A 23,430-nucleotide genomic window follows, 5' to 3' on the forward strand; every position below is an offset into this window, starting at 1 on the left:
AGAGAGAGAGAGAGAGAAGTAGGTTTGTATGCTTTTAGCATCGCATATTCATAATAGGATTAAAAAGTGATGAAATGAGCAGATAATGGAGTTCAGATAATTATTAGAAATGAATCCTTCGAGTAAAAAGCAAAAGATCCATCAGCTCAGCATTTGTTTCCAGTGGGAACCGTCAGTCTGTTGTGATGCTGTTCTTGGAAATTCTATAGCAGCATTTATTATAGTAAACAAAATAAGTTGCTGTGCAATAACAAAAAAGGATAATGGAAGGTAATATCTTTTTGTAGTTAGCAAGGTAGCTTGCTTGTTTAGGTGTTTACGTGGCTGAACACAAAATTTGCTGGTCTAACACCAAGAATCCTAAGGATATTCATTAGGAAAATAATGTACTGAAAGCCCATCATAGAGGAATCATGAACACAAGCGACATATGACTCCAAAAACATAACCAATGGAAGGCATCCCTCTTGATGCTTGTCACCGTGATGATCAAATGGCAGTGACGTGCAATGGCATTCGCCAATGTTACTATGATACTGATGAATAGATGACAAATAATTACTATTAGTAATATTAAAAAATTCTGTTAGCAAGTATGGGAAAGAAGCAATTTAATGTGTAGTTAAAATTAAGAAAAGGACAGAAGGCATCCTGCTGAATCTCCATTTCATCAGGAAACAAAATTGAAGAGGACCACAAGCACCTGGGGCAGGAGATGTATAGAAGAATATGCTGCAGTGATGCAGGTGGGCACATTGTCTTACAGATTCTGATTTGTTACAACATGAAACTTACTTCAACAGAATCGCTTAAAAAATATATACAACCTATGAGGATCTTGAGTGTTCGAAAATGAATTGAAAGCTCTAATTCTCATGGTATTCTCAATGTACTATCGAAAGATAATGGCAATAAATAACATTATATAAGTATTATCTTTCCATCCATCTTTCTTATGATGCCTTGTGTAGGAAATAATTTTTGTTGGTTAAGACATCTAACAGTTCTATGCTATTATATACATGGCTTGTTAAAAATTAAGGGTCCGTACCAGCTTGTCAACAGCACAGATATGTTAAACCTTCGCTATATGGGCTTCTGCCAATGAAGCACTGAGGTCTTCTCTAGATTGTGATCTTCGGCTTGAAAGAGTTGTCTGACCCCGGTGAGGTGGCCAGAAGGATCCCATTCCATCGCCAAACTGTATCTGACCTAAGCTACCAGAGGAATAACTATGAGAAACACATAATGGGTGCAAAGACGATTCCATAAGCTGAATGCTGCTACCACCGAATCCATATCCCATGCCGAAAGGGTGCTGTTCAGAGCCAGAAACAGTAGGACTAAGTGGTGTCTTTACTCTTCCGTTGCCTGAAAGGAAAAATTCAAATAATTTTCATCAAACCATGTATGGGTCATAGCAATTGCCAGTGCATACCACATAACTCATGCTTATTGCAGAATGAAAATAAAAATGACATGTTAACCGGTAGAGCTCTTGTTTTGAAAAGGAAAGAAAATAACAACAAAAGATTCACAGACTCATCCAGCATCTTTGCATCCGCAAATGAGATAAACTTCTGATACTTTGAGGAAATTGTTACAGGCAGAAATGGGTGTGCCTACAGGCTATTAGGGTCCCAGGCCTATTGACCAAGGAGCCTACGTGGGTCATGGAGCACCTGAAAATCACCTAATGCTCATATTCGCACCGTTACATACATGCTGTTGTTTATAGCCTAATTATAAGTTGTCTGTAGAAATTTATATTAATCCATGCCTTAATGGAATATATCATGATTATGTTCTCTTGACAAACTAAGGCAAGCTACAGATACAATGTACTTCATTGATAAATGCTGTCTTATAATCAGAATTCTAACGAACTGGAAGAGTGTCTTGGTTGGTATGTTAGATGCTTGTCTCACTGCCTCCTTAGTTGAGTATATTGGAAGCAAAGTTTAGACTCTTTAAACCATTTCATCAAAAGTCCAAGTAACTGAAAAATATGCAATTAACATAAACATTCCACAAATAAGGTGCATACGAATAATTAAGGTGGTGAATAGCATACACTTAGTGTTTAGCTGTCCCATGTCCTGTACTCCTAATATTTGCCATGTTGCATGTTCACGTGCATTGCCATATTGTATGTTAGTGTACAGTCTCATATTCTGATATTCATTCCATGTGCCAATGTTCATCCTCCCCCTCCAAGCTTTTCCCCATTAAATGAGGACTTCTTTAGAATAAATGGAAGTCAACAAGATCCATAAAAGCTTTTCCCCATTAAAATGAGGACTTCTTTATGACAAATGTAAGTCAAGAAGATCCACATGAGGATTGAGAGCACTGTCATGACATGTCAACAACTCAACGTCGACCATCAAGAAACAGAGCTTAATTTTTAGGTAGGGTCACCTTGGGCAAGGAAAGTCTTTGCTAGGGGATATGAAGACTAGACATGCATGTTTCCATGGGTGGATCAATGGGGTGATAGAGGGTCCCAAGGCCCCCCAGCATCCAAAAAACCTGTTCTATAAGAGTGCCCCCCCAAAATCCTAAGCCTATACATATATGCCACCTCCACCCTCCTGCTTGCATTCAATTTATACATACTAGTTTAGATCAGTAAATCTCGAAGTTAGTATAATTAGAATTTATATGGAAATGGAATTCTACAATTTCATTAGTACCAGCACAGATATGTTAAACCTTCACTATATGGGCTTCTGCCAATGAAGCACTGAGGTCTTCTCTAGATCGTGATATTTGGCTTGAAAGAGTTGTCTGACCCCTAAGCAAAGCCTAGGGCAATAAACAATCCTTATCCATCCAAATAAGGAAACCATGTTTGTGTGATATCTTTTTGTTTCCTATGTTACTCCCCTAAGCAAAGCCTAGGGCAATAAACATCATTAGCTATTAGTTTCCATCTGGTTTTGAAAAGTGGGAACAATTCATAAGAGAGAATGAGAGAGAGAGAGAGAGAGAGAGAAACCAGGATTGGGAGAAGGTAGTGCCATGAGGACAGAAAGGATGTAAAAAAGCAGAGAAACCTGTAGCATGAAACAATGAGGTTTGCTTCTTTCTTCTGTCTTTGCTTCATTTTTTCAAATCCATTTTTTATTTTTTAACTTTTTTTTTGATCCAAGAACTATGATGAATACATGTTAATTTGTTCTCTCATCTTTGGATTATAAATCCCTAGAATTTTGATTTCATTTGCATATATACAACACCTTAAATACAATCCATATTTTGTTATTTAGTTTTAACAATCTTTGTAACTTGTCTCTAAACCACTCCATCTCTATAATTTTGTTCTCACTATTTAAACATTTTTATTATTATGTAAAAAGAATGAAGCATGTTGGATTTTCTTACCTTTCTCTCCCAAATAAACAAAAAAGTTCCAGTTACACACATTATAACACAAATGAATAGGTTTTCCTTTCATTTTTTTAAAAAATCAGGTGCACATAAAATGTCGATACACCCATATAATTAAAAATATCAATAAATTTTAATTATTTGAATATTTGATACAGGCTCCCTCTGGGTAAAAATCCTGCATCCGCCCCTACATGTCCAATTCATATTTATGGATAAAAAATGGTAAATTTATCATGGCAATTCAGTTGGCCTATCAGAAAAAAGTCCCACAATTGCAAACAGGATTTATTCATAGATGGATAAATCAGACCTCCTTATAAGCAGACGGTATTCAAAGAAACCTTGTTGCTAACTTTGGTCCCATTTCTAAGACAGAAAATATGATTTTCCTCATGTAATGATGCAAAAGAGGTGAGGGCTAGCTTTGGCGCAACAATAAGGTTGGACTATGGTGCCCTGGTTGTCACGAGTCCAAAACAAGGAAATAGCCTCTCCACATAATAGGTTAAGGTTGTGCACATATGACCCTCCCCAAACCTAGCAATGTCAAGAGCCTCATGCACTAGGTTGCCCCCTTTTTCTTAACAAAGCAGAAGAAAGGCCTTCGACATGAAAAGGTTAGTAAGTTTGTTTCATCCATGGACCAGCTGCTACTTGAGGCATACCACTGCTCAACTTCAGATAGTGAAATCAAGAAAACAAGTACACTTTATCATTAGACATGCAAAGAAAACCAAATGCCTCAATGCATGAAGTAAAGTTATTTGGAGGAACCAAGAAGTTATCACAACAGGGCAGGTGACCATGCTATTGGAAAAGCATACCTGAATTTATGGGACTCCATCGTTGGAAAACGAATGGAGATGACTTATTGAGAGCTGAGTTGGTTGCACTGTTATTCCTAAAAAGTGGGAGATATGATCTCTGGAAAAATCCTGGGGTCCATTTGCTAACACAAGATAGTGCACCAAGCAAGAGTATAATTGACACCAAAAGAAGTAGAAGAAGATAAGATGGATTTATATCTGTATGGAATATTTTATAGCTCTGAAGATCAATGCTGCTCGACAATGATTGTCCAGCCTCTGCTAATGCAACTCCCAGTGTCCAAGTAATACTACCAGAACCAATGACCACTTGGTTATCTTTGATCTGCAATCCCTCTCTTAATAGTGAAGCAATGTATGGTGCCCGAAAGCAATACTGTTCTATGAAAGGTTGTGGCACAACACTGTTCCTTGCAACTTCCCATGTTTTCCCACAGAATTCCTTACCCAATTTTAGGACATCATCAAGGGTAGCCTTGGAAGTTAAGTTGAAAAACCGAAAGACCACAAAGAAACCAGACATCGCATAGAATTTTCCATGTGGACGAGGTAAATTATCACCAAGAGCGCATGGCTTGAGTTTACAATCAACTGCAGAACTTGTACTAGACCATTCAGACAGATTAACTGCTATTCTTGCAAGAGCACTACATTCTTCCCAATTAGGAGCACCAAGCAGTTCAACAACCATTCCAGCCATTCCAGCATGCCCAGAACTGATTCTCCCTCCAATCAGAGGACTTCCTTCTTGATTAATTGTAGCACAACGAGAACAGGTATACTCCTCTCTGTACCCGATCTGCAAACATGGATGCCTAAGCTCAAGTTTTCCATTACTTAAGCCAGCGACAGCAGTGCCTGATAACCTTTTGAGAAGATGGCTTACAGATTTGTCGAATGCATCATTTAGTCCATATCCAGACAGAGAATATGCACTTAAATAATGACTCACGGCTCCAATTCTCAAATTTATGCTAGTCTCATCATGCATTGGCTTCTCGGTCTCAAAAGTAACTTGCAATGATGAACCACCCATATCAAGTGCACCAAATGTCTTTTTACTTGGTGACGAACCTAGCATACCCATATGATGATTAAGAGCTATCCATCCATAATAAGCTTCTTCCATGCCAGTTATGATCTTGACCCAATCTCTCTTACACAAAAATGATGAACTTTTCAAAATATTCCATGCCCTGTCCAGAAGCCACTCAGAATCAGAACTCAGTAGCCTGCGAACCCCAGCTGTAGCATAAAGAAAGAGAGAGGCATTTCTGCGAGCGCGCTTGGGTATCTGTCTCTCAGCCTACTGAAGAAGTGGCATTATTGCAGCCTTCAACCCAGTTTCGTTGTGGACAAGTTTATGAAAACCAGGTTCCGTTTCCATACGCTGATAAGCACGGCCACTTCGTGCACTAAATTTTCTTTGCGGACCTTCAGGTAATGATCTCAAGACAATAGGTAAAGCTAAGCGGCCTTTATTTCCATTAATAGACCACTCATAGACATAAACTCGAGTACCAGTACTTCCGCAATCAAGTATGACATGATACTCCGATGTTTCATGTGACAAATAAGTACTGAGATATCTTGAACATATGTAAATGAATAAAAATAATAAGAGAATAGCAATAACACCTACAGCTGCCCGTATCCATTTCCTTCTTTTAGTTGGGGTTGCTAGAGAGGACTTCTCCTTTGAAAGGCTATATCCAGTAGCACCCTCTCTCACTAGAGCACGAAGAGGTTTTGCATGGCCATAACTTCTAACAGTTTCAGGGTCAATGTCACCCTCCACCGGATTTACTTTCAAGAATGTTGGCAGTTCATGGAGAGATGATGAAAGCCGCATGCTGGTTTTCTCTTGTGGTTGAGTGAAGCCAAGACTATGATTTTGGCATGCTAGGACAAGAAATTACATGGAGAAACTAGGAATCTTGTTGGATTGCACTTGTCACAAGCTGATTTTCTTCACTCGATAAATCGTCTAGAGAAATTCCAGAAACTCGTATTTGTATGTCTGAAAAAAATAATGAATCGGGACACGTGGCACAAAATATTATCAGCATTTCCTCTATCCAGTAAAATACTAACAGCAGTGACTAAAAAAAATGACAAACAGCATGAATAAAATTCAAATTCCTGATAGCATTCAGAACAGTAAATAAATGCTCTGTCAAACAAGCAAAAGTTTAATAGTGCTTGACTAGAAGAGTTATTCGTTGGTACATAATAATGCAATCTAAAAGGTTAAAAATTTTTTCCAAGAATGCACCTGTAACTGCCACTCAGAGAAGTAAACAATAATAGTGAACCAACCATCAGATATAATATTTTGGTCAAACAATGGATTACAAGCATAGAACAACATAATGCATAAATCAAGTAACATAAATTTCACAAGAAAGCCTAATTTCTATATTTTGAGTACTCAAGCAATAATTTGAAATCTAACTGTTCAAATAGCAGTTAGACGCCTCGAAGGTAATGCTGTCTTATCAGAATATCGATGAGACACCAAGAGGGAGCATCAGGGGACAGCTGGCTACTCCATATACTCAATAAAGGTGTCATTTCCATCATGGAACAGGTTATTAGAAATGAGATGATATAATTCTCTCTTATGAGAATATGGATGAGACACCAAGGAGGAGTCTCAGGTGGCAGCTGGCTATTCCATAAACTCAATAGAGGTGTCACTTTCCACACAGAGCAGCTTATCAAAATGAGCTTCCATTATCCTTGGGTTCAAAGGCTAATCATAAAAGTGCTGCAAATATAGTGCAAATTTGTAAACATAGCATACAGAACTTTCCATTTTCAATTCAAAAATCAACAAAAGGCCACTGGAACAAATACAAACAAGCTCTCATGGTTAGGCTATCAACAAATAGTTTCAACTGCTCTCTCTCACCTTCATCTACCTTATCACCCTCACCTGCTGACATCAGCACATCAACAACCTAAGTTTATGCAGGCATCATAATTTGAGGCATAAACATTGTCTCCTGAAAAAGAAAAAGCAACTTTTATTTCTTCTTGAGTGGTTAAATTGCCTAATTCACTTCCCTTGCCAGGCTAGCTAGTGGAGAACTAATGCTGGATTGGCAGTTGGAATAAAAGAAGTCATGAAAAATGGTATGTCTAAAAGATTCCCTAATTAGTGAACTCTACTTAAGCACATTCTCTTCATCCAAAACCCTAATCCTAGATTCCATAAACCTTATCGAGTCTGGAACCTGAAATCTAGGCCTTCTCCTATTCCAGATTTAGCACACTGCTCCTAGCGTATCCAGTATACATATCTTGATCACAGGTCTATAGCATTTATGAGCCCAGAACTTGTAATCCACTACCATAATCAAATAGTGTCAACTCCAACCTTTGTCTTAGAAAAGATGGCAAGCTATCAGTTGTTCAGTCCCTTCATCTATTTATTCTCTTTCTAGTTTTATTTCTTCTGTTTATTGCTTTGTTGAAAACCCTCTCAAGAGTTTATGCCACCACTACCTCCCTCGAACACAATGAAGCCCATCTCATCGGCACATGCATGAATTATCATGTAATTATGTAGCTAAGCCCCATTCATTTATTTTACCTCTCTAATTGCTTCTTCCATTTACTTATCTGTTGACAACCCCCTTAAGGTTTTATGCCACCACTAACTCCCTCCAACATAATGAGCCCCTCTCATTAGCACACTTATGCATAACATATGTATGAAGTATCACATAATTATGAACTTTCTAATTTCTTTTTCCTTTTATTTCTTTGTTTGACAACCCTCTTAACTGTTTCTACCACCACTACCTCCCTCCAACATGGTGAAGGCCCTCTCATCAGCACACATATGTGGAATTGCATAATCATGTAGATTTGGTGCCATGCTTGAGTATACGTATGTTTAGCTATAGCCAGTTCAATACTTTGCTGTTTCACTTTCCCTGTTAATCACATCAAGAAGCATCAGCATGAATGTCCATTTTGTCCAAAAATCACTCATCACCCATTGGAAATGGTACATTCCATTCAAAAATGTATTTCTTAGAACATCATATACATGATGCTATGACCATGGAGTCATGGGCCAAAGGACAACAATGACATCAATGTCTTAAATCCTACAAGACGGAGGTATCCTGATTTTTCCAAGGAAAGAAATGCCCTGCTATCAAGCCGCTGTTGGGCATCTATCTGGTCAAGCATTACGATAGTACCCTCTATCTCTCTCCCATCTTCTTTACTTTGTTTCTTTCTTTTCTACCTTTTTCTTTTTTTTCTTCCTTACTTCCTTTCTTTGATTCCTTTTTTTTTTTTCTTTCCTGTCATCCTTTCTTTTCTTCTCCCTTCCTTCCTTTCTTTGTTTTCTTTTCGGCTTCTTTCTTTCCTTCATTCCTTCCTTTCTTTTTCTTCTCCCTTCCTTTCTAAGTCTCCTTTCATTTTCATTCCCTTCATTACTTTTCTGTTTCCTTCTCCATTCCTTCATTTCTTTTCTGTTTCGTCCTTTTTCCTTCCTTTTATTCCCATTTCTTCTTCTTTTCCCAGATGGATGGATTTTAGAGTCCCACCCCTATCCCGGTACCAGTCCTATTTTCCACAAAATGGGACGGGATGGCCGGGACACCCGCTATCTATTCGGGATTTAAAATATTGATTGGCACTATATGAGTCAAATGCTGTAAATTCTCCTCCTTCTACCTATTCTTCTTGACCAACAAGTCATGGGACATGCATCTTAAAGGTCTGTACTCCCACTTTTGAGTGAGCTAACATTAAGTGCAGGATACAACTTAGCCACAAATTTCAATTCAATCATTTTTGCATCTCTCGATACTCACAAAACTGTTGATTTGATAAATCCCTCGGGTAACATTCAGTACAAAACCCAGTCAGCTTTCCAATTACGAGTGTAACACCTTCAGGCAGCATCTCTGCCACGGCATTGTCCGCCACTACCACACCTCGCCAAGGTGAGGACATTAAGCACTACTATTCCCAACAAAATTCAAATGCTGAAGCAAAAATTATTAAAAAAATAAAAGAAAAAAAAAAAAAAGGAAAAAGAAACGACCAACAATGCTTACTATCTGTTTCATCATAATTCTTTGTTCTCGACACCACCATACTTTTTCCTCCTCTGTCCTGTCAGCGGTTTTCTCCCTCCTTAGCATGAATCCCTGCCAGATATGTCTCAAAGCCCAGCTGTGAACTTACACCACCATCCTTCTGTTTCATGCTATCCCAGGCCATTCCCAAACTCCCCGCTCATACGCAGCCTAAGAAAACTAAACTGAAAATGATAACATGTAATCTTTGATCTCTTTTTTCATATACCATCAATGATCCAATGTATCCCAGAACTGCTACTGCAAAACCTAGAACATTCCTTTGCCCAAGCTATGGATCACATTCGCAAAGATCAGCAGATGTGCCTTCTAACCAAAATCCAATTCACATCCAAAATTTGAAACTTACAAGGCTATCTAGTACTGTATCCTACCTAATACTGTATCCAATCTCACTCTCCCTAAATCCAAGAAACCTATTAAAAGAATTCATCTTTAGGTCTCTCAATCCTCTTATCAACAAAAAGGCTCTTCTGAATACCATTAGTACACTGCAGATTCGAATTATCCCTCCATTACTAAAAAAACTAACCAGATCAAGGGCCGCCCTGCATTACCCAGAACACATCTCAACGTAAAAATCACGTTCGAGATCTAAAGAGGAGTAATCTCTAGAACCAAACTCCAACCAAACAAAACGAGAGGCACCGTCGATCAAATCCTGGACCAAAGCAAAAACTTGAAGGGATAACGAAAAGAACATTGTCGTTTTTGCGAATCCTTGAAGAACGACGACTGACCTGTGCCTTTGGATCAATCCGGCGGCAGGGGAGCACGGGCAGCGACCGTCCGCGCAGCTGGTCGAGAGAGAGAGAGAGAGAGAGAGAGATGGGTTGGTGATCGATGGGGGGAGGACGGGAGTAGGAGTAGGAAAAAAGTGAAAAGATTTAGACCGAGAGCAGCCTTACGGCGATCTAGACGTGAAACCAAAACAGACCCAAACCATCGTTGGTGGGCGGGGTTCGTCTTTGGGTCCCTAGGGCGAGGTCTCTGTTATGCCTCTGCTCTCCACCGTATCTTCTTTGCATCTAACGTATACCCTATATAGTATCTTTTGGGCGGGGTTCGCCTTTGGGTCCCTAACGTATCTTCTTTGCATCTAACGTATACCTTATATAGCATCTTTTGTTTAAGATGAGATTTGATGCATTGCATAGGTAATATTATTATGATAATATGATTGTAAAAAAAATATAATTATTTGATAAAATTATAAAAAATTTTATATTATAGTGTTTGATATGTGTAATAATATTGTTGTAAAATTATAGAAAATTTTATATTGCAATATTTAGTATACAATTTAGATTACATGAAATATAAATTAATTTTTCTAAAATATTCTCATACTAACTTATTGATTATTATTTATTTTTTAAAGAAATAACTTAATTTTGAGATTAATCATTTTTCGTGATATCACCCATTATGTTTTCTTTTCTATTTTCACCAACTGAGATTATCCATAATTTATTTTGATGAAGATATTTTGGTTCTAACATTATGTTATTCCAAAATTGCAAGATTGTAAGATTATATATAATTACATAGCCACCTCCTTTTAGACAATCAAATTATCTCTTTTTGAGATAATACTGCATTACATGTAATGAAGCATTATCTGTGAAAGTAACGAAACAAACAATGTAATCTGTTTATCTGTTATAAATTACATGTAATCCTGTTAGAATTACATGCTACTAAATGCCCTCTAAGGATCATTACTAACTTGCATAATTTACTATATTTTATTTTTGATTTTTCTCAATATTAAACTATTATAATAAATTTTTATTTCATTATTTGTGACTTTTAGTTTTCATAAAGGCTTTTTGTATTTAAATCAAATTGAATGGATTTCTCACTTTGTTGTACTTGGTAAAGTTTATGCCCCATACTTTATTTGTGCTTTCTTAGATTTATTTTCTTTTGTGGACAAAAGATATAAAAAAAAAAGATATGTTAGCAATGTATAGACATAAACAAGCAAATAAAAATTTCAAATATAAGAGTCCATGCCCATTTTCATTTATTGATATCAAATTTCCTATTTTTGTTAGCATAATTTTACTCTTTATTTACTTTTATATTAGTTACTTTTAAATCTAAGTTTACTTTCATATTTTTAAATATACATCATGCATTGTATGTGCTAATAAATTTAAGTATGTGATATTATTTTACTCGTAATGGAGGGGCACACCCAAATATAATAGGCAAGTTCAAGTACTTGGATACACCATCCAAAATTCAAATATGGATTATTTAGTTCTTGAAATTAAGGGATGTGACCATCAAGATAAAGCACGATTTATCAAAAAATAAAAGAAAAAGAGATTGTTAAGAAATTTTAGATCAAGTCTATATCTAATTCGACTTAAAGTAGCCTTCAATTAAAAACCGAGACAAACTTTTATTATGTTCAAGTTTAATTGCAACTCCTTCGCAGTTGAATATAAGTGTACTTATATTTAAGCTAAATTCAAATTATTGAAATAACCTTTTATCAGATTAATCAAAATATTATTTGATCCAACCGGTTAAAAACCAACTTATAGAGACCTATTGCAAACCCTATTAGAGGTTAGATCTTGATTTCATTCATGTTCTTGAACCAAATGTCATAGCTGAAAGAAACAGAGAAGTCCATAGGAAAGGAAAAAGAGGAAGAGAAACATAGTCCTAGTAACGTTTATTTCCTTTTTGAAATATTCAAATGTATGGTAAATCTGGAAAAGGCACATATTTAGAAATATATGAAAAATATAAATATAATAAAATAGAGATTCTAGATAGCATAGAAAAAAAAAAAAAGAGAGAAAGAATTGTTTAAAAAATCATATATGTTGCTGGTATGGATTTTTTTACAAAAAAACCATGAATGGGATCAATTACCTGACATTCTTTGGTGCACATAGAGAGAACAAAAATATTAGATTTTCACCCTAAAAGCTATTAATTAGAAGATTATTTGAATGCAAACTTTAAAGATTTTTTAATAACTGGAAGAAGAAAAAAAAAAGTACAACAACGTATTATTCTTAGAGTTCTTCCTAGCAATTTGATATAATCAAAACCCCTTGGATTAGTATTGGGACCCGTATTGGCCGGTAATCACTACAGTACGGTATTAATATATGTTGGGGGATACCCACCGACCGACCGACCGACTATCGGAGGGTCCGACCGGCTGGCGGCCCGACCGACCGACCGACTATCGGAGGGCCCGACCTCGGGGCCCGACCGACCGACCGACTATCGGAGGGCCCGACCGGCTGGCGGCCCGACCGACTAACCGACGGCCCGACGAACGACTCTGACTGGCCGATCGTAAGTCGGGCGGCAGGCCAACGGACGCCATCAGCGGCTAACCACGGCCATTCCACGGTCTATTCCCGACCGACTGAACCCAGAGGTCCGGTAGCCGACCCACTTGAAGCTCGCCGACCGACGGAGGAGTCCGACGCCACTCTGTGGCCACCGACCTTGGGTCGGCCGACTCCACCAACCGCCGTACGGCCGCCAGACGTTGTCAGCTCTGACACGGACATGCGGCACAGTTACCTAGGGGCATTGTCCCGCCGAGAGCCGGGTCAACCCTGGTGATTAGACGGCTACACGGCGACATGATGTTTTCACGGCGGCTCTGACAGCCTACAGTGAGTTGACAGTTCCTCACTTGTCCGCGCCATTAATGACGGCGCCATACCTGCTCCACTATATATACCGGGGAAGGCAACAGTGCAAAGGTCGATCCGCCCGTCTCTCCCACATACGCAGGCTCGCTCCTCTCTCTTTCTCCCTCTCAGAGCTCTCTGTCTGCATTTCACTGTTGCCCAGTCACCTCTCTGACTTGACCGTCGGAGGGTCCCCGCCGGAGCCGCCTCCGGTCAGTGCGGACTTCCTTTTGCAGGTGCACGCTTCCCGGCGATCGGGCGACGAGGCGATTGGCCGCAACAGATTGGCGCGCCAGGTAGGGGACACATGACAAAGACAAGAGCTCAACGATCGAGAATCACTGGGTCGGCAAGGCGTTCTTCCCGCCGGGAAGAGGCCTCTCCACCACCACCGGCGGCGGAGCCTAGCTCTCCGCGCCCTGCAGTGACTACGGAGGCGCAGATTGCGGCCATGTACGGCAGATGACCGTACTGACCGACGCAGTCAAAAGCCTCCAGCAACAACCGGCGGCCCGACCTATGCCTTCCAGGAGCAGCCGCCGACGGTCGCGCCGACCCCTGCCGCCTCCAGGCGAGCACTCCCAACAGCGCTCCCACGGGGAGGAGGAGGGTCGACCTCGGCGCGACGACCGACGGTCCCAGCGGCCCTCTCCTTCCCCGTTGGAACGGGCGAGGAAGGAAAAGCGGCCGCGCACACCGTCGGCCTCTCCTTCAGAGTCTTCCGGAGGCTCCACTCCTGGGGTCTCCCAGCATCGACGAGCGGACGACTACGAGCGACGGTTCGAGGAGATCGACCGCCGGCTCGCCCAACTGCAAATGGACGGCCAGAAGTCTTCGAACGACGTCGACTTCCAGACCGCCCAGCCTCTCTCTCGACTGGTCCTCGATGAGCCGATTCCCAGTCGGTTCAAAATGCCGAACGTGGAGCCATACGACGGCTCCGCCGACCCAGTCGACCACCTCGAGAGCTACAAAGCTCTCATGACGATTCAAGGGGCAACCGACGCTCTGTTTTGCATCGGCTTCCCCGCCACACTTCGCAAGGCTGCCAGGGCTTGGTACTCCGGTCTTCGATCGGGCAGTATCCATTCCTTCGCGCAGCTCGAGCACTCGTTCGTGGCCCATTTCAGCACCAGCCGAAAGCCGCCGCGAACGTCGGATAGCCTTTTCTCCCTCAAGCAGGGGGAAAACGAGGCGCTCCGACACTTCGTGGCGCGATTCAACGCGGCCACGCTCGAGGTCCGGGACCTCAACGAAGACATGGCGGTTTCAGCCATGAAGCGGGGCCTGAGGTCGTCCCGATTTACTTATTCTCTGGACAAGACCCTCCCCCGAACATACGCCGAGCTACTGGAGCGCGCATACAAGTATATGCGCGCGGACGAAGGAGCGTCCGACCGACGCCTGGTCGAGCCCAGGGGTCCGAAGGAGAAGCGAAGAAAAGGTCGGGAGCCCGCCGAACCCAGCAGGCCCCCGGCCGGTAGTCGGCTTTCTCCACCCCGACAAATCCAAAAATCACCCCGCCGACAGACTCCGAGGTCGGTGCGTCCCAGGTATGACTCCTACACTCCTCTCTCCGCTCCCCGTGCGCAGATCTTGATGGAGATCGAAGGGAAAGAATACCTGCGACGGCCTCCGCCTCTGAAGGCAAAGGGCCTCGACCATCGGAAGTACTGCCGGTTCCATCGGAGCCACGGCCACGACACCGAGCGATGCATCCAGTTGAAGGATGAGATCGAAAATCTCATCCGCCGAGGGTATCTCGGCAAGTTTCGAAAGGGTCCGCCGACCCGACCGATTGCCGATCGACGCCCCCAGCCGACTGAAGAGGCACCGACTAACCAGCCGACGGCTGGAGTCATCAACATGATCTCCAAGCGGCTGGGCCCGGGGACGTCTGCAGGAGGAGAGCCGACGAAAAAGCCGCGCCCGGACGACGTGATTACCTTCTCGGAAGACGACGTTCGGGGCATCCGGACTCCCCACGACGACGCTGTTGTTGTGTCGGCGACAATAGCCAATTATGATGTAAAACGAATTTTTGTTGATAATGGAAGTTCGACAAATGTTTTGTTTTACTCGACCTTCTCCCGAATGCGACTACCGACTGATCGACTCAGTAGGGTTTCCACGCCCTTGATCGGCTTTGCCGGAGACACCGTCACGACAGAAGGAGAAATCACCCTGCCCGTGACGGTCGGTACCGAACCACGGCAAAGAACGGCCTCCCTCATTTTCGCGGTCGTCCAAGTTCCTTCGGCCTACAACGCCATACTCGGGCGACCCGGACTGAACGCCTTCGGGCGATCGTCTCGACGTACCATCTCCTTGTTCGATTCCCGACTAAAAACGGAGTCGGGGAGATGCGCGGAGATCAACAGCTCGCCCGACGATGCTTTCAAATCTCCGCCCAAAGCGACGAGACAAAGGGTCCCCTGACAATTGACAAACTGGATCAACGGGAGGAGGAAGAGCGGGGTTCGCCGGTCGAGCGGCTCGAGGCGATCCCGGTGGGAGAAAATCCCGACAGAAAAGTTTGGATCGGGTCTCAATTGCCCGACGCCGAACGCCACCGACTGGCGGAGCTGCTGACGGCCAACGCCGACGTATTCGCATGGTCGGCAGCAGATATGTCGGGCATCCCTCCGGAAACAATGACTCACCGACTCAACATCGACCCGACAATGAAGCCGGTGAGGCAGAAGAAAAGGTCCTTCGCCCCAGAGAGGCAGAAGGCCATTGACGAAGAAGTGGACAAACTGCTCGAGGCGGGCTTCATTCGGGAATCCACGTATCCCGATTGGCTCGCCAATGTCGTCATGGTCAAGAAAGCCAACGGGAAATGGAGGATCTGCATCGATTATACCGACCTCAACCGAGCATGCCCGAAGGATAGCTTTCCACTCCCGAAGATCGACCAGCTGGTGGATGCGACGTCCGGATTTCGACTGCTCAGCTTCATGGACGCCTTCGCCGGGTACAATCAGATCCGGATGGCGCCTGAAGACGAGGAGCACACCGCGTTCGTGACCCCCAAGGGCCTCTACTGCTATCGGGTGATGCCCTTTGGATTGAAGAATGCCGGCGCCACCTACCAGCGACTCGTCAACAAGGTCTTCAAAGACCAGATCGGGCGTAACATGGAGGTATACGTGGACGACATGCTGGTAAAGAGCACGCAGATCCCGGACCATGTTCAGGATCTCGAGGAGACCTTCCGCACCCTTCGACGACACCGAATGAAGCTCAACCCGACCAAATGCGCCTTCGGGGTGACCTCGGGGAAGTTCCTCGGATTCCTCGTTTCTCAGAGGGGATCGAGGCCAACCCTGAGAAAATAAAGGCGATCCTCGACATGCGTCATCCGAACACCAAGAAGGAGGTCCAACAACTGAACGGGAGAATCGTCGCTCTTAGCCGATTCATTTCCCGATCAGCTGAAAGGTGCCTCCCGTTCTTCAAAACCCTGCGCCAGGCGAACGGTTTCTCTTGGTCGGATGAATGCGAACAGGCCTTTGAAGACCTGAAGAGGTACTTGGCTTCCCCGCCGCTGCTCGTAAAGCCGCAGATCGGGGAGACCTTGTATCTCTACTTGGCCACATCTTCTGAGGCGATCAGTTCGGTGCTCGTTCGGGAAAACGAGTGCCGAACCCATCAGCCCATCTACTACATCAGCAAAGTGCTCCACGGCGCCGAAGCCAGATACTCGGAGACGGAAAAGATGGTCTTCGCCCTGACCGTCTCCGCGCAACGGCTCCGACCATACTTCCAGGCCCACGCCATCGTGGTACTCACCAACCAGCCCCTGAGGGCCGTACTGCGCCGACCCGACACATCCGGACGGCTCGCTAAGTGGGCAATGAAGCTTAGCGAGTTCGACATTCAGTACCGACCAAGGCCTGCCTTGAAGGCTCAGGTCTTGGCCGACTTCATCGCCGAATGCCCGACGACCGACCAGAGGTCGGGAGCTGAAGGCCCGGGACGAGATTCGGTCTCTGAGCCGGACCCGATCTCCACCTGGGTACTTCACATCGACGGAGCCTCCAACGCTCAGGGAAGCGGGGCCGGGCTCCTGCTCACGAATTCGGATGGGGTAGTCACCGAATACGCCCTCCGGTTCGACTTCAAGGCCTCCAACAATCAAGCCGAATACGAGGCACTCCTCGCGGGCTTGAGGATGGCGAAGGAATTGGGCGTCGACAGCCTTCGGGCATTCTCCGACTCTCAGCTGATCGTGGGGCAGGTCAAGGGCGACTTCGAGGCGCGGATCCGACCATGATCAAGTATCTTCAGAAGGTAAAGGATCTCGTGGCCCGCTTCGTGCATTTCGAGATCTCCCACGTCCCCAGGATGGAGAACGCCCGTGCCGACGCTCTCTCTAGGTTGGCAACGTCGGCCTATGATTCTTTGGGTCGGACGTTTGTCGAAAACCTCCAACAACCGAGCATCGATCGGGTCGAAGAAGTGCAGCAGCTAACGTCTGAACCAAGTTGGATGGACCCGATCGTCCGGTACCTGTCCGACGGGACCAGTCCCGAAGATCCCGCGGAGGCCAAGCGACTTCGATGGTCGGCGTCACAATATGTGATCATGGACGGCCGACTCTACAAGAGGTCGTTCTCCCTCCCTCTGCTCAGGTGCTTGGGACCGACCGACGCTGACTACGCTCTCCGAGAGGTTCACGAAGGAATTTGTGGGAATCACTTGGGGGGCAAGTCCTTAGCCTTCAAGGTCTTGCGACAGGGCTACTACTGGCCGACCATGAGGAAGGATGCGGCAGAGTTGGTCCGAAGGTGCGAGCCATGCCAGAAGTATGCCAATATTCAGCACCAACCGGCCAGCCAAATCGCTCCCATTATCGTCCATGGCCCTTCGCTCAGTGGGGAGTCAATTCTCGGCCCTTTCCCACCGGCGTCGGGCCAAAGGAAGTTCATCGTTGTCGCCATCGACTACTTCACGAAGTGGGTCGAGGCCGAGCCCTTGGCGCAGATCACCGAGCGGAAGATGGAGGACTTCGTCCAAAAGTCCATCATCTTCAGGTTCGGATTGCCGCACACCATCATCACCGACAACGGCGGCAATTCGACAACCAAGACTTCAAGGACTTCTGCGCCAGGTTCCACATCCGTCATCGACTAACTTCAGTCGGGCACCCACAGTCCAATGGTGAGGTTGAGGTGACGAACCGAACCTTGCTCCATGGACTCAAGACCCGACTGAACGAAGCCAAGGGCCTCTGGGTCGACGAGCTGGGCTCCGTCCTGTGGGCTTACCGAACGACCCCCCGCGTCCCAACCGGAGAGTCGCCGTTCAGTTTGGCCTACGGGACAGAAGCCGTGATCCCGCTCGAGATCGGCCTGCCATCTTCAAGGGTCGAGCAGTACCGCGAGCCGGACAACTCCGAAAGCCGGAGAGCCGACCTAGATCTTCTCCCCGAACTACGAGATGAGGCTCAAATTCGAATGGCCTCCTACCGACAGAGGGTTGCCCGGTACTACAATGCCAAGGTCAGACTAAAGCTCTTTAAACCTGGCGACCTAGTCTTGAGGAAGGCGGAGGTGTCGAAGCCCTTGGACCAAGGGAAGTTGGCTCCCAACTGGGAAGGACCCTACAAAGTTACTGACACCTTCGGGCCGAGGGCTTACCGGCTGGAGACCCTTGAGGGGAAGCCCATTCCCCGGACTTGGAACGCCGACAACTTGAAGCTGTATTACCAGTGAATTCTGTAATTCAATCGTTGGAATACAAGTTCGGTTTGAAAAATCGGAGTTCTAACCTTTCGACTACTGATCGGCGCTCAGCCCCGACGCATCACGCGGACCTGGCACCGACGACACTTCGGCCCCTTACACGGACCGATGCATCTACGATGACGGGAGTTTATACTCCTTCTACGGTCGAATTTTCGGGCATATCCATCGGCCGACTGATCGATCGGGCCCCGACCGAAGAAAGGCTAAAAGCCCACGCGGCTGTTGCCGCGACATTCCGACCAGGCTACGGCCGATCGAGGGATATTCGGCTTACCACCGTCTATCACATGACGCGACCTTAGTCGCACCCACTACTCGCCGACCGACCTACGGCCGGCTGAACGACACTCGGCTTGCCACCGTCTGTCAAAAGACGCGAAACCCGACTTACTATCATGCCCCCGACACTGCGCCGGATGATGACCGGCTAAGTGCATCTACGGAGGTCCGGCCGCCGAACCTTCACTAGGTTCGGTCGGCTCCCTACTTGACAGATGCGCCCGAACGGCGACTACAATTTTCGGAAACCGACCTAAAGTCGGGACACAAGCTACTTCGGAGCTATGCAAGCCGGTTAAGTCCTACCGACTTGCCCGAGTTGGCGACTTCTCTAAGTTGGCGACTAGGGTTCGACATTACAGCGATAAGAAACATTGCAGACAAGAAGCAAAAGAGAAGACAATTTCACTCATTGATCAAAAAACATTACAAAGTCGGGTCGAAGCCCGATTACATGTATTTTCAAAAAAGACAAAATAAAGATGGTCGGCGGCGCCGATCACCCGTCCTGATCGATCTCTTCGACCGACGGAGGATCAGGGATGATCGGCGTCTCGGCCATAAGCAACGATTGATCGGCTGTCGAGAGATGAGCTTCGGTCGATAAAGGAACTTCGGCCGGCACCTGCTCCGGGACGGCTTCCTCCACCACGATGACGCCTCCCGACGGATGGTCGGCCATTTCTTCCGTTCCTTCTTCTTCGGCTCCTTCCTCGGCGAACAGCGGGATGACTCGGCTGACGTCCACCTCCGGGTACAAGGCATGGACGGCATCCCGACCATCCTCGAACCCGACCCGGTAGGAGGCGAAGCCCGATTCGAGCATCTCCTCCTTGTACCGGTCGGAGGCCCGGAAGTCCTCAACCGCACGATCGGCCGACTCCCTCGCCGACCGTGCCTCGTCCTCAGTGTGGGCCAGCTCCTCCTTCGCCAACTCCGCCTCGGCCCTGGCAATTTCGGCGTCGATTTGGGCGATAGACAAGTCCTCTTCGGTTTCCGCGAGCTTCCCCAGGCTGACCCGAAGTTGCTCGCGTTCCCCTTGGAGTTCGGAGGTGGCACTGTCCCGTTCGCGTCGAAGACGACGCACTACCCGACCTTTGTGCTTGGCCTCCTTCTTGGCCGACTTTAGTTCGGCCATGAGCCGGGAGACCTCGTCCGTCAACTTGGCCTCCCGATCGACCGACTCCTGCAGTTGGTCGACCAGTCTCCCTCTCTCGGCCTCGGCCGCTGCCGACCTTTCCTTGAAGGCCGCCCGAACGTCGCCGAACCTTCAGTATCCGGCCTCCAGCTCGGACATGGTGAAGATCAACTGCCGACGGAAAGAAGCCTTGTCAGAATTATGTGGCAAATGTAAATTCTTCTAAAGTGAAAGGTGACGCGAAGCTTACCTCCACCATCGACGGGTAGAACCGCGACAACATTTCGGTCACTTGCCGAGACCGCAACGACTGAACGTCGGTGGGGAGGAGGATCCCCTGGCACAACCTCCTCGCAAGGTTATGGTCGGCCAAGGCCGACGCACCCTCAGGGTAGTATGCGCTGGGGGGCATTGACCTCTCCTCCTCCGAGGGCTCCATCGGGGCTTTCCCCCGATCAGCTGCCCCGACCGACGGGGCTGGCAGCGATGGGACGCTGGAGTTCGACCCGGCGCCCCCCGTTGCGCCAGCGGACGCCTCCGGACGATGTTCGGCTTCCCGAACGTCATCCGGCTCCACCCGTGGCGGCGAAACCGCCGACACCCCTTCGGCCACTTCCTCGGTCGGCCTCTCCTCGACTCGGACGGTCGGAGCCGCAAGGGCTATGATTGGCTCCGACCCCTCGGTCGCCGACGCTTCCACGGTCGGCTGAACTGGAGCTGGTCTCTTGGAAGGGCGCGAAGGGCCAGCCCCCGACGCTGGCCTCTTCCTCGCGGCGGCAAAATGACGAATTTCGGCGTCGGTCGGCCTCATCCTCGACGGTGTCCCTGCAAAACCTACCAATGTCAGAGGCCGGACCAGAACTACCCTAAAGCCGAATAAAAAGAAAAAACTGGGGAATCGGACGATACCTATTCGGGGGACCAGACTCAGGCCAGCATCATAGAGAGCTTGCTCGGTAACAAGCTCCCTCTGCTTCGGGACCGACATATCTTTGAGTCGGTGGAAGTCCTCCCGGTCGTCCACGTCGACCCGACTGTTGTCGTTGGCCTCAGTTCGGGGTACACCCCAGCGAGAAGGAAAGCCCCAAGAGGAGGAAGAGGAAACAAAGAAAAACTGGTTCTTCCATCCATGAATGGACGATGGAAGACCGGTTATGAAAGCAAGACCCTTCCGGGGATTGAAGAGCCACCACCCTCGGGCTTTAGGGTGGGGTCGGAGCACAAAGAAGGCCCGGAAGAGGGAAACACGAGGGTTGGTCGGCAAGAGCTGACACAACAGCGCGAAAGAAATGATTAGCCGGATAGAGTTCGGCGCCAGTTGCGCCGGACAGAGTCCGTAGTAATCAAGTAGATTCCGGACGAACTCCGGAATCGGAAGTCGAAGACCCGCACGAAGGTCCTCAACATACAGCGCCAGGTCGCCGGGCGGAGGGTGGTTGACCCGACCGCCGGCCCCTGGAGCATAGAGCCGAAACTGCTCCGGGATGCGATAATGCTCCCGAAGCTGATCGACGTTCGGCCCCGAAAGCGAGGAGGCCTCATCTTCCGGAGCCGATCGGGTGTCGTCGGTCGGGTTCCCCGACCGAGCTCCTTGAGTCGGTTTCCTGGTCATTATGCAGGAACCGAAAGAAGAGAAAGAAGAGAAGAAAGCAAGAAGGGGAAGGAGGACCACGAACCCGATGGACCCTCCGGAGGTAGAGAAAAGCTCTGCCCGCGACGACCGAGAAATCGCCCGGACAGAGTTTCCCCAGCAAATGGCAAATGTGGGTCAGGGTCCGGGAGGTCCTATATATATAGGGCCGACCGACGGCCGAGATGCTCCCGCGCCGACCAAAGTCCTCCAGATGCGCGACGCGTGGCGCCCGCCGATTGGCTAAAGATCCGGCGCGCATCGCCCCGGGACGCCCGCACCGCCCGCATTAAATGCCGGAGCGGGCGCCGGCCAACCACCTTGACACGCGGCGCGCGGGGGTTGGCTCCGCAGTCGGCCGCCCGCGCCGGTCCGCGTTCCCGATGGGACGCCTCACCCACGATCGGCGCCGAATAATCCGATCGACTGACGCCGTATCGTCCGGCACCCGATCTTCTGACACCGACGTGACGGCTGGCGACGACAAGACGCGGCGTCCGGCACCGGACGCCGGCGCGACTTCTGGCATCGACTAGACGTTCGGATCTCTCGGGGTTCGTGAGGTGTCAGACAACGGATCAGCCGGCGGTACGGTCGGATCTGCACATGCGACAAATCCACTCCCAGTCGTCCGGTCCTGCTACCCGAATGAAGGCACCGGCCAGCTCTCCACCCGACTTAGGAGTGGAGGGGGGCAACTGTTGGGGGATACCGACCGACCGACCGACCGACTATCGGAGGGACCGACCTCGGGGCCCCGACCGACCGGCCGACCGACCATCAGAGGGCCCGACCGGCTAGCGGCCCGACCGACTAACCGACGGCCCGACGAACGACTCCGACTGGCCGATCGTAAGTCGGGCGGCAGGCCAACGGACGCCATCAGCGGCTAACCACGGCCATTCCATGGTCTATTCCCGACCGACTGAACCCAGAGGTCCGGTCGCCGACCCACTTGAAGCTCGCCGACCGACGGAGGAGCCCGACGCCACTCTGATGGCCACCGACCTTGGGTCGGCCGACTCCACCAACCGCCGTACGGCCGCCAGACGTTGTCAGCTCTGACACGGACACGCGGCACAGTTACCTAGGGGTATTGTCCCGCCGAGAGCCGGGTCAACCCTGGTGATTAGACGGCTACACGGCGACATGATGTTTTCACGGCGGCTCTGACAGCCTACAGTGAGTTGACAGTTCCTCACTTGTCCGCGCCATTAATGACGGCGCCATACCGCGCTCCACTATATATACCGGGGAAGGCAACAGTGCAAAAGGTCGATCCGCCCGTCTCTCCCACATACGCAGGCTCGCTCCTCTCTCTTTCTCCCTCTCAGAGCTCTCTGTCTGCATTTTACTGTTGCCCAGTCACCTCTCTGACTTGACCATCGGAGGGTCCCCGCCGGAGCCGCCTCCGGTCAGTGCGGACTTCCTTTTGCAGGTGCACGCTCCCCGGCGATCGGACGACGAGGCGATTGGCCGCAACACAACCCAATAACTTTAGCAACTATCCAGTTGGCCTCTTCAGACCTCAATTTATATTCAAGTTATTTGATCAACAAACTTTCATAAATTACAACAAAAGCTCATACGGAACTAGAAATTAA

The 23,430-nt window shown here is 47.5% G+C and overlaps 1 protein-coding gene and 1 pseudogene across 1 annotated transcript in view; both read right to left on the bottom strand.

The window, feature by feature from the left end:
• Positions 1-647: 647 nt before the first annotated feature.
• Positions 648-10,227, bottom strand: LOC105056318 (probable apyrase 7; annotated as a pseudogene).
• Positions 6,983-23,430, bottom strand: part of LOC140853111 (uncharacterized) — a 19,150-nt gene continuing 2,702 nt past the window's right edge. Inside the window, exons 3-9 of the mRNA XM_073247208.1 lie at positions 9,882-9,897; positions 9,558-9,620; positions 9,308-9,400; positions 9,062-9,209; positions 8,034-8,167; positions 7,087-7,186; positions 6,983-6,993 (exon numbers count right to left, since the gene is read on the bottom strand). Coding sequence (XP_073103309.1) covers positions 6,983-6,993; positions 7,087-7,186; positions 8,034-8,167; positions 9,062-9,209; positions 9,308-9,400; positions 9,558-9,620; positions 9,882-9,897 — 565 coding nt within the window. The remainder of the gene's footprint in view (positions 6,994-7,086; positions 7,187-8,033; positions 8,168-9,061; positions 9,210-9,307; positions 9,401-9,557; positions 9,621-9,881; positions 9,898-23,430) is intronic.

Source organism: Elaeis guineensis, chromosome 13 (assembly GCF_000442705.2).
Source record: "Elaeis guineensis isolate ETL-2024a chromosome 13, EG11, whole genome shotgun sequence".
Lineage (NCBI taxonomy): Eukaryota > Viridiplantae > Streptophyta > Magnoliopsida > Arecales > Arecaceae > Elaeis > Elaeis guineensis.